The sequence below is a fragment of the Scyliorhinus canicula genome, chromosome 24 (genome assembly GCF_902713615.1).
Source record: "Scyliorhinus canicula chromosome 24, sScyCan1.1, whole genome shotgun sequence".
NCBI lineage: Eukaryota > Metazoa > Chordata > Chondrichthyes > Carcharhiniformes > Scyliorhinidae > Scyliorhinus > Scyliorhinus canicula.
This window is the reverse complement of record NC_052169.1, coordinates 8,406,576-8,424,992: the sequence shown is the minus strand read 5'-3', so window position 1 is coordinate 8,424,992 and position 18,417 is coordinate 8,406,576. Positions and strand designations below refer to the sequence as shown.

At 49.6% G+C, this 18,417-nt stretch overlaps 1 protein-coding gene across 2 annotated transcripts in view; it reads right to left on the bottom strand.

Moving 5' to 3' along the window:
* Positions 1 to 582: 582 nt before the first annotated feature.
* The window catches only part of LOC119956882 (dual oxidase maturation factor 1-like), a 29,962-nt gene continuing 12,127 nt past the window's right edge, over positions 583 to 18,417 (bottom strand). The window contains exons 2-8 of one of the 2 annotated variants that reach the window (XM_038784427.1): positions 16,467 to 16,635; positions 11,823 to 11,880; positions 9,644 to 9,778; positions 6,627 to 6,840; positions 3,821 to 4,035; positions 2,586 to 2,761; positions 583 to 1,297 (exon numbers count right to left, since the gene is read on the bottom strand). In XM_038784427.1, coding sequence (XP_038640355.1) covers positions 1,277 to 1,297; positions 2,586 to 2,761; positions 3,821 to 4,035; positions 6,627 to 6,840; positions 9,644 to 9,778; positions 11,823 to 11,880; positions 16,467 to 16,613 — 966 coding nt within the window. In that variant the 5' untranslated portion in view covers positions 16,614 to 16,635 and the 3' untranslated portion in view covers positions 583 to 1,276. The remainder of the gene's footprint in view (positions 1,298 to 2,585; positions 2,762 to 3,820; positions 4,036 to 6,626; positions 6,841 to 9,643; positions 9,779 to 11,822; positions 11,881 to 16,466; positions 16,636 to 18,417) is intronic. The other variant, XM_038784426.1, reaches the window with a different exon arrangement.

The following is an 18,417-nucleotide window of genomic DNA, read 5'->3' as shown; positions in this document are numbered from 1 at the left end:
TTCCAATTGACCAAATCGTGAAGCCCACCCTCCTCACCTCCTCCGTCTCTTCCTGTTGGAGGGGGGAGGGGGGGAGGGGGGGGGGGGGGCAGAAAATTCTGCCCCAAAAAAACAAATGGTGCAATTTCCACCCAAAGTTGCAGGTAGGCATGAGAACAGAGTGAATTTACCTTATGGGAAATGGGAGCGTACAGATTGCATTTCTGGAACAACTTGCATTGTCGGGGGAGGGTGGTTTGCTTGACAAAGCAAGTTGGAAACTCTGAGCACCAATAGAGAATTAATATCTGTACAGTCTTGTCTCTGCTATCTTTGGGCAGCGCGATAGCATGGTGGTTAGCATAAATGCTTCACAGCTCCAGGGTCCCAGGTTCGATTCCCGGCTGGGTCACTGTCTGTGCGGAGTCGGCACGTCCTCCCCGTGTGTGCGTGGGTTTCCTCCGGGTGCTCCGGTTTCCTCCCACAGTCCAAAGATGTGCGGGTTAGGTGGATTGGCTATGCTAAATTGCCCGTAGTGTCCTAAAAAGTAAGGTTAAGGGGGGGGTTTGTTGGGTTACGGGTATAGGGTGGATGCGTGGGTTTGAGTGGGGTGATCATTGCTCGGCACAACATCGAGGGCCGAAGGGCCTGTTCTGTGCTGTACTGTTCTATGTTCTATGTTCACTAATGCGGATCATTAATCTATTAAATGCTACATTACAGGGGTCCACAATACCCATCAAGTACATAACAATAAATGCTCCATAGGTGCAGGATTTAGTACAGGAAATACATTATTAATCTGGAATGAATTGTGGGTTTATCAGCCCTTTTCCCCCTCCTCTGTGCTGCATCTGATATCTTGCCCCCCCCACCCCGAGTGTGCCCCCATTAGTTATTTTCTTTTGCTGCAAAACTTTCCCACTTGGTTAAGACTAATGTGCAATTCATTCGTATCCAAATACATTCCTCCACTGAATCGAAGTTGAGTCGGGAACAAAAGTCCATGTTCTTGGGTTTAAGTTTCAACGGTCTTGCGTTTGGTTCCCACCAAGCAAACCTCTTGCGCCTCGAGGGCTACAGCCGTCCATCACCGACGAGAGGATAGAACTAAAACAGATTGTGATTCTCTACTTCGAGTTGGTAACATTAAGCGTTCGACAATGAATGGGTACTTGTGCAGATATGGTACAGAATGCCAAGCTCTTGAAAAACCGAAACTAGTCTCTCATTTTCACTGCGAGCAATAAGGCGAAGGTGGATGCAAGTCCTGGATACAGCAGGCGTCCTCCCTCCATTACACCACTTTCTCTAAACGCTGGAAAAGAGAGGAGACACAAGTTCAGCCACGCTGCGGGTGTGAGGTCAAAATTATTTGGATGTAGAGAAGTGCGGGAGTGAGTGCGGAGGTGGGGGGGGGGGGGGGGCTAGTTAAGGGTAGAGCAGGAGGTGTTGGGATGCTGCAATTCAGAAAGAAATGTGGTAAATTAACAGTCTTATTGACCGTGCCGCAGCCGTAGGGCGAAGATCTTACTTGTTTGATGTTCTTTGTTGGGACAAATTGAGTTCTATTCTAATAACAATAATAATAATAGCTTATTGTCACAAGTAGGCTTCAATTAAGTTACTGTGGAAAAACCCCTAGTTGACACATTGCAGCATCTGTTCAGGGAGGGTGGAACGGGAATTGAACCCGTGCTGCTGGTCTTGTTCTGCATTACAAGCCAGCTGTCTTAGCCCACTGTGCTAAACCAGCCTTTCTGCACCTTCCTTTACATTCATATTGGGAGCCAGAATGTCGCTTTCTCAGCCTGCATCTGTTGCCCGTCCCCAATTGTCCATGAGGAGGCAGTGATGAGCTACTGCAGTCAGTATAGGGGCTGGTGCTCCCACAGTGTAGGTAGTCCCAGGATTGTTGGCCCAGTGACGATGAAGGAATGGCTCCCAAGACTGGGTGATGTGTGTGTTTTTAAAAAAAATCATCCCTAGAATGTGGCGTCGCTGGCTAGGCCATCTCCAATTGCCCTTGAGAAGATGGTGAGGTGAGCTGTCTTCAGTCCCCGAGGTGTAGGTACACCTCGGTGCTGTTAGCGAGGGAGTTCCAGGATTTTGACCCAATGACTTAACTTGGTGTCTGATGGTATTCCCCATGCATCTGCTGCCCTTGCCCTTCAGGGGGTGGCAAGCAATGGCGGGTCAGGGGAGATTGTCGGAGAAATCCTGGTGAGCTCCGCCAAGGTGAGACCTGGAGCACGAGAATCGCGGTTGCGAGAGTTTGGTCGGAGCATGAACGCGTGTAAATGGTCAAAATGAATGGGCAGAAAATTATAGGATGTGTACCAGTTTCCTGACACGTGTGGCTGGTTGCCAAGCGGTTACCGTGCCTGTGGAAGAAGCTGGGAAGAGCGCCCAGTAGCGGAAGTGGAGCCCTTCTTGTGGCAGTGTCACAGGCCGGAATTCCCTTGTTTTAGGGAGCGAATCCCATTGTTTTGGACCCAGGCAGCTGAAGCTATGGCCATCAATGGTGGAGCGATTAAACCCGGGGATGTACAGGAGAATTGGAAAGCGCGGCAATTACGGAGGGACTTCAAGTGTTGCGCACTCACCTCGAGTGGTACACCCTGAACAGGCTTGTCAGTTTCGCTGGTATTGTGGTTATAATACATTGTGCAGTTCTCTTCCTCATTGTTGCTGGCATTGACTAGAAAGAACTTGTTCAAGGTCGCCGGCTTAAAGATGCTCATGGCTACAATGGCCGTTCCAATAATCAAACAGAGCAAAGCTGGAACAGCAAGATGAACAAAAGAAAGGGAGAAAGTCAAACATCTTTAGCCTCTATAAATGACACATTCCACGTGGAACCAATTGTAACTAAACCACTGCAAATTCCCCTGTGGAGTTTTGGCAGGGGTGGGGGGAGGGGGGGGGGGGGGAGTTGTATATTAGTGTAGATGCTGTAAGGAACCATCTCAGTCACTAACCCCTCTCAATGGGGTTAGGGTCAATCCTCACAATTCACCAATAAATGATATTGGGTGCTCGAGCCGCTTGAGGTACATCTGCGACACCCTGCCATTACTGCAATGGCAGAAGGTTTAGGGCAGGGAGAAGGGCCTATTGGACCTCCCTGAATAGGGGATAACATTTCCGAGTCTACGTCCAAGATCATTTCAACATCAACCTTAAATCAACTGGCAAACTTCTACTTCTAAAGGCCCAGAGATCTGCGACTCCTCACCCAAGATCGAGATACGGCCTTGTTTCTGAACACCTTCTGGAATCTGCCAACTGAGAGACGCAGATTTTCAACTCCCGGTTACGATTCAGTGGAGGAGTCCAGGACCAAGGAAAAATCTCGACCCAGATCTTTGCGGAATAGAGTTAGGAAACGCTTTTATCTGGAAATGGTGGTAAAGATTTGGAACCACCTTCTGCTAATGGCATTGAACTTTATGTCTTTTCTAAAATAAATTTAGAGTACCCAACTTTTTTCCAATTAAGGGGCAATTTAGCATGGGCAATCCACATACCCTGCACATCTTTGGGTTGTGGGGGTGAGACCCACGCAGACATGGGGAGAACGTGCAAACTCCACACGGTTAGTGACCCAGGGCCGGGAATAGAAACCGGGTCCCTGGCGCTGTGAAGCAACAGCGTTAACCACTGTGCTACCCTGCCCGCCCGGTACCACAGTAGGAATGATAGCCTAGTCATGCCTGCCTTACCCCCATCTATTTCCCGCCCTTTTCCCTGGCTCGACACTTGATTAAAAACTGTTGAAACTCTACTGATGAAACGCCATCAGCCTGAACCATCAGGATGGCTGCACCTTGGTACCTACCCGTTGCTAAGGTTAGCCAAAATGATGGCCCAAGACCACTCTTCAAAGTTGAATCGTCAAACTGGATGGCGCAGAGTGGAGTATGTCTTGTGGTACCAAATGAGATCAACGAGAAGATCATGAATAAGCCAGTTACCAGTATCATGTAGCCTCCATATAGAAAGACCAACAACCACAGAAGGATATTCGAAAGCATCCACGCGCACAGGGCCACCCTGGTAAGCAGGAGGAAAAAGAAAATCAATCCACTTGCTCATTCTTTAGACAGATAGGTTGCACTCCTGATTATTGAAGAATGATCAAATCAAAGCATTTTTAAAAAGAAAGAAGATATAGAATAGTAGGTTGATGCAACCTATTTTCTCTGGTGGGGAAGTCAGATTGGGGAGCAGAGTTTTCGTGGGGATCAGGATATAGATAGGGTGGATAGGAAGACACCTTTCCCCTTAGTAGAGGGGTCAATAACCAAGGGTGGGGGGAATAGATTTATGGTAATGGACAAGCGATTTGGAGGGGATTTGAGGAAAAGTTTTTTCACTCAGCGGGAATCAAACTCACCGCCTGAAAGTGTGGCAGAGTGGGATAATTCAACATATAAGAAGCATTTAGAGGAACACTTGAAACGCGACCATATACAAGGCTATGGACCAAATGTTGGAAAATGGGATTGGAATATGTAATAATAATTCATCTTTATTAATGTCGCAAGTAGGCTTACTGCAATGACGTTACTGTGAAAATCCCCTAGTCGCCACACTCCGGCGCCTGTTTGGGTACACAGAGGGAGAATTCAGAATGTGCAATTCACCTAACAGCACGTCTTTCGGGACTTGTGGGAGGAAACCGGAGCCCCCCGGAGGAAACCCACGCAGACACGGGGAGAACGTGCAGACTCCGCACACACACAGTGACCCAAGCCGGGAATCGAACCCGGGGCCCTGGCGCTGTGAAGCAACAGTGCTAACCGCTGTGATACCGTGCCGCCCATATCTGTGCCTGATGACCAGCGCAGAGAAGATGTGCCGAAGGGCCTCTTTCTGTGCTGTAAGATTCTATCACTCTTAACATTCTGGGGTGAAATCGGGAAGCACTTCTTCACCTAAAGTGGAGCTGCAACCTGGCACTCTCTCGCCAAAATGGCTGTGGAACAGATGATACTTTCAGCACTGATTTTGTTGGGTACTTGTGTCAAATGCCAGGGAACCAGGCCATTAAAGGGTTTGAGATACAGATCAGTCATAACCTAATTAATTGGCAGAACAGGCTGAAGGGTCTAATGGCCTTCTCCATTCCTATGTCCCTTCAGAGTCAAGACTGCAAACGGCGTCAAATTTAGCAGTAGAAAAAAACACCTGTTTCTACAGCAGCAAGCCAAATGTCAAGGCTCGCATTTGTACAGCTCCACATCCTAAGTTGCCCAAGCAAGTGGTGATTCCCCTGATGGGGCGCTCGGGGTGAGGGACAGCATTTGCCAGGAGCACTGACCCCGAAATGGAAGGTTGGAGGGCTGAGGTTGCCCATTCATGACAATAAACTGGACAGGCCACCGTCAAGGGGATTCAGACCAGAGTTCCCCGTGGTTACCAAAAAAAAGCACCCTACCAAAGCCCACACCTCCAGCCTATCCCCGTAAACCAGCAATCCCACCTAACCTTTCAACACTACAGGTCAATTTGGCGTGACCACTCCACCTAACCCGCACATCTTTGGACGGTGGGAGGAAACCGGAGCGCCCGGAGGAAACCCACGCAGACAAGGGGAGAACATGCAGACTCCGCACAGACAGCGACCCAAGCCAGGAATCGAACCTGGATCCCTAGCGCTGCGAAGCAACAATGCTAACCACTGTGCTAACGTGTCACCCCTTAGAAGGATATGGACCGAGTAAGGGGAAAAGGTGTTTTTAAAATTAAATTAGGGCATCATGATCGACACAGGCTTGGAGGGCCGAAGGGCCTGTTCCTGTGCCTTACTTTTCTTCGATCCGATGTGCAATTACCCAAAAACATCTCCCAGCACACAATAACCTGTTCAACAGCCTTGATGGATTTGCTCTGAGCTGCAAAATGTTGTGTAATATTCCAGCCAGCTGATGATTGATTGCAGCTTTGGCAAAGAGTCATCCAGACTCAAAACGTTAGCTCTGATCTCTCTCCACAGACCTGTTGAGATAGCCCACCATTCCCTGTCTTTGTTTCAGATTCTAGCATCTGCAGTAAATTGCTTTTACGATTGAATGAGGTTCGTGCGTCATCAACGTCACATTTGATATAGGGGCAGGAATAGGCCATTAGGCCATTGTGCCTTCTCCACCGTTTGAGAAGATCATGGCCGAGCCGATTGTGGCCTCAACTCCAGTTTCCTGTCTGCGGCCATAACCTTTTACCCCCCCCCCCCCCCTTTAATTGTTGGCTCCTCCAAGAGGGGAAACATCCCCTCAGCAACCATCTTGTGAACCCTCAGGATCGTATATGTTTCGATAAGACCTGCTCTCATTCTGCTACACTCCAATAGGCATAGGGCCCATCTGTTCAACCTTTTCTCATACGCTAACCCTGTCATCCCAGAGATCAGACGCGGGAACCTTGTCCAAGCTTGTTCAAATGGAATGATACCCTTTCTTAGGTAAGGAGACCAAAAACTGGATGCTGTACCCCGGGTGTTGTGCCAGGAACCAGTAAGGCCCATGGCCTGTTCCTAATCCACTGTCAAGTTGGTCAATATGTTGTTGACAGTGGAACCTTCAGAGAAAAACAAAACGTTTTGAGTTTGGAGGTCGGCACAGATTAATTGTTCTGTAACTTACCACATTGTGGCTGAGGCATATTGGCCGGAGACCCGGTATTGCGAGTAAACACCACACGGACTGCTGGGAGTAAACTTCTCGGCGATGTACAGGATTGGATCTGGGAGGCCTCTCTCGAGCCCGCTGTGATACTGGCTTTCATAGTTCAGTCCAAACACCCACAGAAACTCTTCGTTATAGTTGATGATTTCATTCAGTTGATTCTCGGGGAGTCCTGCAGATGCATTGTTACATGGCTCATTAGCTTTTGATTGCACTAGAATGTTCCCCGCTTTTCATTGAGGGTTGTTACTGGCTAATAATATACAGATGGCTTTAGATGTCTAATTATCGAGTGCATGGTATGGAGCACGAGCTTTAGTTGCTGTGAACCCTGATTTTTGTTCATATGTCTAGAACTTGAATTAATCTTTATTCTTTATCTTTATTAGTGTCACAAGCAGGCTGATGCACAATCAATGGACACGAAACGTAGATAAAGTCCGAACGATAGGCTTTAATACGCAAGAAATGGACCCGGCAGCAGACGTACAGAAGAATGGCTGACTGCCGGGGAACACGGGTTCTTATACCCCGCCTCGTAGGCGGAGCTACCTTCCTCTCAGCCAATTGGCTGAGAGGCACATGACATACCTGGGCCAATGGGCAGCGAGTCCTCTGCACCAATGGCAGCTCACACTCCCAGGTACCGTAATACCCCTAGTCATACTACCACACAGGCTTACATTAACACTGCAATGACGTTACTGTGAAAATCTCCTCGACGCCACATTCCGCCGCCTGTTCGGGGACACTGAGGGAGAATTCAGAATGTCCAATTCACCTAACAAGCACGTCTTTCAGGACATGTGGGAGGAAACCGGAGCACCCGGAAGAAACCCACGCACACACGGGGAGAATGTGCAGACTCCGCACAGACAGAGACCCAAGCCGGGAATCGAACCCGGGACCCTGGCGCTGTGAAGCAACAGTGCTAACCACTGTGCTACCATGCTGCATGCTCAAATGTTGACCGTTTATGATTTTCCTTCCCTTTTATTCGTTCACGGAGCATGGGGGTCACTGGCAAGGCCACCATTTATTGCCCACCCCTAATTTCCCTTGAGCGGAACGGCCAGCTGATCCATTTTGGAGAGGCAGTTAAGAGTCGACCACATTGCTGTGGACCTGGAGTTGCATGTAGGCCAGACCAGGTAAGGACGGCAGATTTCCCTCCCTAAAGGACTTGAGTGAACCGGATGGAATTTTAAAATGACACCTGACGCGGTCGCCATCACCGTCACGAGCTTCTCAACTCCAGGTTTTATTGATTGAATTGAAATTCCACCGGCTGCGGTGATGGGGTAGAACCTGCGTCCCCAGAGCATCAGCCTGGGCCTCTGGATTGTGGTGTCACCACTGCGCCATGGATGTCCCTCTCAAATTGAGGGATGGCAGATAAGGAGTTCCTGGAAATTCGCTCAGATGAAATGGAAGGTCAAATATTTATTTCTGGGAAGTGGGCTGGACTAACAAGTCCGTATTTAGTACCAACACGGGTTGGCCTGAAATGACAGTTGACCATCTACACTAGTTCCCTTCCAGGCAAGCATTAGTGAACCAGTTAGGGTCTTACGTCCGTCTGGCAGCTTCCATAGCCATTCCCCTTTTCCTTGGCTTCAACCCAGAAGCCAGCAGATTTACTGAATTCAACGGGCGCGATCCTCCTGCCGCGCTACACCGGAACAGCAGCTCACCGCGCGTGGCTGCTAAAAATTGGGAAAACTCACTCCCGGGATCTACCCGGCTCGCAATGCCCCGCGAGATCCAACGCAACCACGCAAGGCGGTGCGATGTAAACCTTGCCAATTGTGGGCGGGGGTCATTCGTTGCCAAATCTGTGTATTAGAGCGAGACAGATAGTCTCACTCTCGTGTGTAGATTCCGGAGGTACCCGAGGCCTTGGGATCCATCCCCCTCGCCTCAGAGACCGAGGGCGAGCGACATTCAGCTCTGGTCCCCTTCAACAAGGAACAGACAGAACGGCACTCACGGGGTGTCTCCCAGGGGGGACCAGAGGCTCCCAGCTGTATGGCCTTTGGGTAGGGTGGTGCCCTGGCACTGCTGGTGTCACCTGGGTGCATAGGCAGTGTCACCTGTATGCCCGTATGGCACTGCCAAGGTGCACAGGTGGCACTGGCAGGCGCACTACCAGGTTGACCCTGCCCTAGTGGCACCAGTATAGCGCGTTGCCATAGTGCATTCGGGGGGGGGGGGGGGGGGGGGTCGGGGATCTCAGAGATCGGGTTGGCATTTAAAAATGGCGTCCCGATCTCTCGCTACAATGGGGAGTTCCGGCGAGCGGTGCTCCCTACTGTACAAAGCGGGACGGAGTGCGGCCTCGGCCACAAAGTCCCTGTTCAGGCACCTTATACAACACAATTCTCATTGAATAGTCCTGCATTTTCTCGGCTCTGCCGGGAAACACGCGGCTAAACACGCTCACTAGGGGACTTGCGCCCAATGTCACAACTTGCCTTGGCAGGAATTCAACTGGGCATCAAGTCCAGCTTCACCGTATTGCTGTGCCCTTGTTGTGATGGTGAGTGAGGCCCAGGAATGCTGCGAGCTGTACTGGGGGGAGGGGGGGGGGGGTGGGATTTAGGCCCCGTGGCAGGTTTCAGGTGAGGAGAGGGGGAGGAGGAGGGGGGGGGGGGGGGGGGGCAGACTGACACAGTGCATGGTCCTCTGGGTTTGGGGTTGCGGGTCATCAACTCCGTCCCGAGATGCCAAATAATTCCACAACAATATCTAGGGACCCAGTACGGAACCCCAACAAACATGTCGGCAATATGACTGCTTCAGATGGAGGCTGAGGCAGGGAAGTCAGGGGGCTTACATGAGGCAAGGCACAAAGCCATCACAAGACAGGGCCCAATGGCGGAACATTGTGTCCTTCTGGCCCACCCCGGACCAGGAGGGTAACGACCTAACGAACAAGTCCAACAACATATCATGCGGGTAACGTGAAACACTACCTCTCAGGGTTATATTTACTCCTTTGAACCCAACGTGAACCCCAACTTCCGCTTTGACATTCTCATGGCTGAAGGATTTATATGTTGTATTCACTATCGTGTAGCCAATCTCCCAGTCATTGGTGAAATTCACGGCTGCAAGAGAATGACGAGGAAAATGTTAGACTTGCTCCTCACCAACGTGAGGAGATGATTTGATGGTTTTCCTTATTTTCAATCACAACCAACTAACTATATCCAAACAATCTGATCTAACATCATAAATTGATTACGGCTGCCTTATTTGCACCCATATTGTACAACAGCTGTTGTGTTTATGTTGCCGAGTCATTTGATTTTTGACCGGGCATAATAAATGCTAGGTCGCTCACCCTCACACACAATCATTCAGTTCTCTTCCCGCACCCAGCGATGCATTAAGGCAGACTTTTGTCTGTTTCTGCAGCTAGTTATTCCCGGAAAAGGTCGCTAGTCTGTCACCAGACCCTATTCTGAGCCTCGAGCAACAAGCTGGCAGCTTTGCTGAATTCAGTGTCGCAATTTGCCTTGACGGCAATTCAAGGGAGCAAGTAAAATTGCAATGAATACCTTCCTCCTGCATATAATTAAAGATAAATTAACAAGTTGCACTCTTGGTTCAATTCAGGTTGTCAAACTGCTCTTGTATCATAGAATTATACAGTAGACAAACGGGGAAATTAGTTCCATTATACTGCGCCTTCTGTTCCAGTTTTCTACATCATCTGCAGGCTTGCCTGCAGGTCTACATTTTGTTTAATACCTGCCATTCAATGTCTGGCTATGTATCAATGGAGTTGGACGGTGAGGCACCTACCTGTGAAGACCCAGTAGGGAGCTACTGGAACTGTAATATCCGCAAAATAAAGTAAGTTTTTGTTTCTACAAACTCGGTGTGGACTCTTCCTGGTCTTATTAAACTGGCGATGAGGATGGGATACTAGGCGAGATTGTTTCTTGTTTGGCTACAGGACCACACCACGTGCAGTAACTGGAGTGGCTCCCTCGCTGAAAAGCTGATGGGCCAGAGACTTTGTACCTGCCTTAGTAAGATTTTTCCAGGCATGGGTGTGAAGGTGCGCCTCAGCCAGGAACAGCAAGGGCGTTGCCCCGCTCCACGTCGATCGTCCAGGGTCATTGTCCGAAACGTTGCTGACGTCACCCAGTGGGTCTCAGCCGTTATCCTCTGCCTAACAGTGTGGGGTTTACACCAGGTGCAAGCCCAAGGTGGGATCATGCATAATCATTTTGATCACGGGGCGGGAATGATTAACTACCCCGTGGACCTTGCAGAATGCGAGTTCCCCCGAGAAGGGGGGGCGGGGGACCTCTAACAACGTCTGTCTCTGCATAAATAGAGTCGGCCAGTAAGGCACCAACCAGTGACGACCCCAGGGGTTCAGGCAGCTTCAGAAAAATGCATCAGTGCTATTTTTATTGGAGTTGGAGGGCTGGTTCTTTAATGGCAATGAATTGCGGATCAAAAACCATTAAGACAGCGGTAATAAAAAACACTTTGAAACCCAACCTTAAGTCCACATTTGCCTTAATATTACAGGGTGAAGGAACTGTGCATTTTTTTAAATTAAATTTAGTGCACCCAATTATTTTTTTCTAATTAAGTGGCAATTTAGCGTGGCCAATCTACCTACCCTGCACATCTTTGGGTTGTGGGGGTGAGACCCACGCAGACACGGGGAGAATGTGCAAACTCCACACAGACAGTGACCCGGGGCCGGGATCGCACCTGGGTCCTCAGCTCCATAGGCAGCAGTGCTAACCACTGCGTCACCATGCCGCCCTGAAGGAACAGTGTTAATGTCACAAGCATCCAGCCCTTTTATTTTTTGAAGATTCTATCCCCAGAATAATTACCTCCTACTTCATGTAAACTGGCAATAATCTTCTGGCCTTTAGCGATCTGCTGCTCATACAGCGGTTCCTATTTCATTTCCAACATTAAATTCTGGCTTGTTGCTGCTCTCACTGAAGCACAATGCTGGCCAAGTGAACACTGTGCAATTACACTTGTCAATTATTTCTTTGGAGCAAACTCTTACTGCCATAAATTAGGTCAGCAGAGGGCCCAGTGATGCAGGCTTAGCTGCAGGCACTCCATGAAACATATCCCGTAACTAAGATTTGATCTGACAATACTCACCAACAATGACGCCGCCAACGAAGAGACTCAGGGTGATCCTCACAAACCAGTGTAATTTCTGGAAAATGATTACACGTTATAACACACAGCACCATCCAATAGTAAAGAGAACAGACATTCCAAGCACAGAGGCACACCAACATTTCGACCACTCTAAATTCAGCCCCAGGCCATCGCAGTACATCTAATAATCTTTATTATTATTGTCACGAGCAGGCTTTCATTAACACTGCAATGAGGTTACTGTGAAAAGCCCCTAGTCGCCACACTCCGGCGCCTGTTCGGGGACACGGAGGCAGAATCCAGAATGTCCAATTCACCCAACAAGCACGTCTTTCGGGACTTGTGGGAGGAAACCGGAGCGCCCGGGGGAAACCCACGCAGACACGGGGAGAAAGTGCAGACTCCGCCACAGACAGTGACCCAAGCCGGGAATCAAACCTGGGACCCTGGCGCTGTGAAGTGCTAGCCACTGTGCTACCGTGCCGCCCATGAAATTGCACTGGGAAATATTGGCGGTATTAACTTGTCGTATCTACTGCGTTCTGTGCGTCGGATGTTCTCAATTCCACGTATATTCATCCCGGAGGTCAGAATATCGGAGAGCCCGGGTTTACATTTCAGGTGCACTGATCAAACACAGAACCGGTTCAATTGGGAAGTGGCACATTCGCACAACATGGGTGTAACTCCGAGTGAAACCTTTCGGAGTCCTGGAGTAAATGAATGCGTAATCTGTTAGCATTTCTTAAATGTCAATCAAAGGAATTACATCTTATTGTAATTATTGTATCATAAGCTTATTGTACAGCAGCCAGAGCAACCCAGCTCCTGACCTCATTAGAGCCTTGGTCCAAACATTGACTAAACAAAATGAACTCCGCAGAGGTGAGGGGCGGGATTCTCCGACCCCCCCGCTGGGTCGGAGAATCACCCGGGGCCAGCGTCAATCCCACCCCCGCTGTGTCCCGAATTCTCCTCCCCCCGAGATTCAGCGGGGGCGGGAATCACGCTGCGCTGGTCGGCGGGCCCCCCGTGTCGGTCGGCGGGGCCCCCCGCGTCGGTCGGCGGGGCCCCTGCGGCGGTCGGTGGGCCCCACGCGGCGATTCTCCGGCCCGCGATGGGCCGAAGTCCCACCACTGACAGGCCTCTCCCGACGCCTTGGATTAAACCACCTACCTGACCGGTGGGAGCAGGCGGCACGGGCGGGCGCAGGGGTCCTGGTGGGGGGGGGCGCGGGCTGATCTGACCCCGGGGGGTGCCCCCACGGTGACCTGGCCTGCGATCGGGGCCCACCATTCGACCAGCGGGCCTGTGCCGTGGGGGCACTCTTTTTCTTCCGCCTTCGCCATGGTCTTCACCACGGCGGAGGCAGAAGAGACCCCCTCCCCTGCGCATGCACCGGGATGACGTCAGCAGCCGTTGACGCGCCGGCGCATGCGTCGACTTACGCCGGCCGGCGAAGTCCTTTCGGCCCCGGCTGCTGTGGAGCCAAGGCCGTTCGCGCCAGCCGGCGGAGTGGGAACCACTCTGGCGCGGGCCTAGCCCCTCAATGTGAAGGCTTGGCCCCTAAAGGTACGGAGACTTCCGCACCTTTGGGGCGGTCCGGCGCCAGAGTGGTTCACGCCACTCCAACACGCCGGGACCCCCCGGCCCGCCGGATAGGGGAGAATCCGGCCAAGGTGTGTGACTGCCCTCGACATCAAGGCATTTTACTGTGTGGCATCAAGAAGCCCTAGCTAAACTGGAGTCAATGGGAATCAGGGAAAAACACTCCACTGGTTGGAGTCACACCTTGCAGATAATAATGCTATTGTTGCTATTGTAGCTGTAAATTCCCTTTGATTGACACTTAAGAAAAAGGTTAACAGATTATATGTATTCATTTAATACAATACTCAGAGGTAGCTCATGCACCGATCTATGTTCTGGGGGAATGTGCCACTTCCAGTTGTTGCAGTGATTGGAGGTTGATTATCTCATTCACAGTACAGGAGTTCCTCAGGGTAGTGTCCTCGACCCAACCACCTTCAGCTGCTTCATCAATCATCACCGCTCCAACATAAGGTCAGAAGTGGGGATGTTCGCTGATGACTGTACAATATTCAGCACCAGTCATGGCCCCCCCAGATACTGAAGCAGCCCTTGTCCATATGCAGGGAGACCTGGTCAAAATTCAGGCTTGGGTCGATAAGTGACAAGTAACATCCGCGCCACGCAAGTTTCAGCCAATAACGATCCCCAACAAACGAGAGGCTAACCATCTCCCCCTGACATTCAAAGCATTACCCTCGCTGAATCCCACAACCTGTCCAAAGATGTGCAGGTTGGGTGGATTGGCCATGATAAATTGCCCTTAGTGTCCAAAATTCTATGATTAACCTTATGTTGGAGCGGTGATGATTGATGAAGCAGCTGAAGGTGGTTGGGTCGAGGACACTACCCTGAGGAACTCCTGTACTGTGACTGAGATAACCTAGGACAAAAGTTCGGCACAACATCGTGGGCCGAAGGGCCTGTTCTGTGCTGTATTTCTCTATATCTATATAGAACATAGAACAGTACAGCACAGAACAGGCCCTTCGGCCCTCGATGTTGTGCCGAACAATGATCACCCCACTTAAACCCACGTAACCCGGATACCCGTAACCCAACAATCCCCCCATTAACCTTACACTACGGGCAATTTAGCATGGCCAATCCACCTAACCCGCACATCTTTGGACTGTGGGAGGAAACCGGAGCACCCGGAGGAAACCCACGCGCACACGGGGAGGACGTGCAGACTCCACACAGACAGTGACCCAGCCGGGAATCGAACCTGGGACCCTGGAGCTGTGAAGCATTGATGCTAACCACCATGCTACCGTGAGGCCCCATATCAACTTCCTGAAGGGTTAACAATCAACCAGAAACTGATTTGCCACATAGCAATGACGGTAACCGTAAGCGTGACCAACACCCATTCCTGTGGAGATGAAGTTCTGTCTTCACATTGAGGATACCCTCCATCATGTGCTGTTTGGCATTACCACCATGCTAACTAAAATAGATTAACAGATCCTGCAACTCAAGACTGGGCAACAGCAGCAGAATATTACTCAGTGATAATCTGTAACCTCACGGCCTGGCATATCCCCCCCGACTCTATCATTACTACCAAGCCACGGGATCAACCCTGGTTCAACGAAGAGTGCAGGAGGGCGTGCCAGGAAGCAGGACCAGGCTGAAAAATTAGGTGTCAACCTGCAGCACAGGGCTACTAACTTGCCAAACAGCAGAGGCAGCAAGCGATAAACAGAGCTAAGTGATTCCAGAACCAGCAGATTAGATCTAAGCTCTATAATTCTGCTGCACCCATTGTGAACGGTTTAAACAACTCATTGCCAATTCATTTTAGCCAGCTCAGCTTTCATGTCTGCATGATTGCCCTTACTTATGTTTCCACAGTCTCAGACTCACTCCTCTCTCCCTCAAACCGAATGTAAATTCAATCATATTGTGGTTGCCGTTACCTCGGAGTATCATCACGCTGAGGACATTAATCGCTCCCAACCCGTTTCACAATACCACATCGAGTATAGCCTGCTCTCTGATTGGCTCCAGAACATGTCGCTCTAAGAGACTTTCCCGGAAACATTCAATGAACTCCTCACCTAGGCTACCATTTCCCATTTGACTTTTCCAATCCTTTGTGGAAATTAAAGTCTCCCGTGATTATCACCGTACCGTCCTGACAAGCTCCAATTATTTCTTCCTTCATGCTCCATCCTACCATTTGGTTTCTGTTTGCGGGGCCCCTCCCACACCGCTCAGACATCCTCCGCCCTCTCAAAGAGCTGGCTCTTCCTCCCTATCATGAGGCGCGCCCTATACACAACCTTCAGCTGTATCAGCCCCAACCTGGCCCATGAGGTTGAGGCATTTACCCTTCACAGCACCTCACACCATAGACCTTCTTCCATTCCATCCCCCAACTCTACTATTGAATCTCTTACCACTGCCTTGAACGGCAGCGCATTCCACATCATGAGTTTCGGGGGTTAAAAAGAATTCTCCTCCCCATCCCTCCAAGTTCTTTTCATAGAATCATAGAATTTACAGTGCAGAAAGAGGCCATTCGGCCCATCAAGTCTGCACCGGCCCCTGGGAAGAGCACCCCACTTAAGCCCACCCCATCCCGTAACTCAGTAACCCTACCTAATCTTTTTGGACACTAAGGGACAATTTACCATGACCAATCCACAACCTTGGATTGTGGGAGGAAAGCGGAGCACCTGGAGGAAACCCACGCGGACACGGGGAGAACGTGCAGACTCCGCACAGACAGTGACCCAAGCCGGGAATCGAACCTGGGACCCTGGAGCTGTGAAGCCACGGTGCTAACCACTGTGCTACCGTGTTTCCCCGTGGTAGCACGGTGGTTAATCATCAATTATTTTAAATCTGTGTCCTCCAGACAACCAAACTCACTGTCAGAGGAAACACTTACTGATTTGATTAAAGCCCTTCATAATTTTGAACAAACCTCCGTTAACCCTCTCTGCTCCGAAGATGAGAATCAACCAAAATCCTTTCAATCAATTGGGTCTCTCAGAATCATTCTTGGGCGCATTTTGTGCCCCAAATAAAACAGCTACTTACTTCTGCTCCTCGAATGCCAATGAGTATGATCAGAAAGGCGGTGAGGAAGACTAGAAATATAATGATGACCACAATTAGGATGGTATTGAACACCACTGGTGCTCTAGCTGTTGGATAGAAGGGGTAGATGCCATCATAAAAGGTCATCTTTGCTGTTCTTTGCGTATTCCTGAAATACAACAATTGGAGGGGTTACATACCTGGAGTGAAACTTATTGGATACAGTCAAACTGAAATGCTTTGATTGGCCATTTCAGCGCTCACGTGTCACTCTTTACAGGCATACAGGACAAGCATTTGAAAATATCTGCGGATTGTGTCAGGATGTATAATGGAATCCTTACCAGACTGTTGGCGGGACTGTCATATGAGGAGAGATTGACTAGGTTAGGATTGTTCTCGCTGGAGTTCCGAAGAATGAAGGGGGACCTCATAGAGACTTATAAAATTCCAACAGGTCGAGACACGATAGATGGTTCACCCATGGTTCACAGGCAGCACGGTAGCACAAGTAGATAGCACTGCGGCTTCACAACGCCAGGGTCTCAGGTTCGATACCCTGCTGGGTCACTGTCTGTGCGGAGTCTGCACTTTCTCCCCGTGTCTGCGTGGGTTTCCTCCGGGTGCTCCGGTTTCCTCCCATAGTCCAAAGACGTGCAGGTTAGGTGGACTGGCCGTGATAAATTGCCCTGACGTGACCAAAAAGGTTAGGATGGGTTATTGGGTTACGAGGATAGGGTGGAAGTGGGGGCTTAAATGGGTTGGTTCAGACTCGATGGGCCAAATGGCCTCTTTCTGCACTGTATGTACTATGTTCTATGTAGATGTTCCCAATGGTGGGTGTGTCCAGAACCAGGGGTCACAGTCTGAGGATTCAGGGTAAACCATCTTGGACAGAGATGAGGAGACATTTCTTCACCCAAAGAGTGGTGATCCCGTGGAATTCATTAACACAGGACGCAGTTGGTGCTAAAACATTAAATATATTCAAGAGGCAGCTAGATATACTTGGGGCGAATGGGATCAAAGGCTGTGGGGAGAAAGCAGGATTAGGGTATTGAGATGGATGATCAGCCATGATCGTGATGAATGGCGGAGCAGGCTCGAAGGGCCAAAAGGCCTTCTCCAGCTCCTATCTTCTATGTATTTACTCAGATGTAATGGAAAAACTTCTGGGAAAGATACAAAAGGTACCAGAGGGGCATTTTTTTCACACAGAGAGTCTGGTACGAGCTGCCGGAGACAGTAGTAGAGGCGGGTACAATTTTGTCTTTTAGAAATCATTTGGACTGTTATATGGGTAGAGAGGGATATGGGCCAAATGCGGGCAATTGGGACTAGCTTAGTGATTAAAAACTGGGCAGCATGAACAAGTTGGGCCGAAGGGCCTGTTTCCATGTTGCAAACCTTTATGACTATAATTGGAAGTATAATAAAGACTCTCTGAAAGGGTCGGGCAAGCTTGACAAAACATATTGAATTCTTCCACCAGATAACAAAAAGGGTAACGCAGTACATGTTACATATTTGTATTTTTGATTGACCTTCAATAAAAGGTACTGCAGGGTAGACTGATGTTTAAGGAACATATGGAATAAGGGGACAAGTAGCAGCATGGATAACAGGCTAGTTACAAGACAGAAAATAAAGAGTAGTGGTTAAGAGGGTTGGTGAGACTGCGGAAGGTAGTATGTGACGATCTACCAGGAAAGTGCGAACCATTGTCGTTCACTATTCACATAAACAATTAGACTCGTGAATTCGAAGTACAATTTCAGAAATTGCAAGTGAAAAGCTGGAGTAAGAAATAAGGAGGTCAAGAATAAACTTACAGAATGTGTGTGTGATTGGCAAATTTCGATAAGTGGGAGCTTTTTAAAAAAAAATCTTTCATGTGATACGTGTGTCCCATCCCTGACTACTATTGAACCGAGTGGCTTGCGAGGGCATT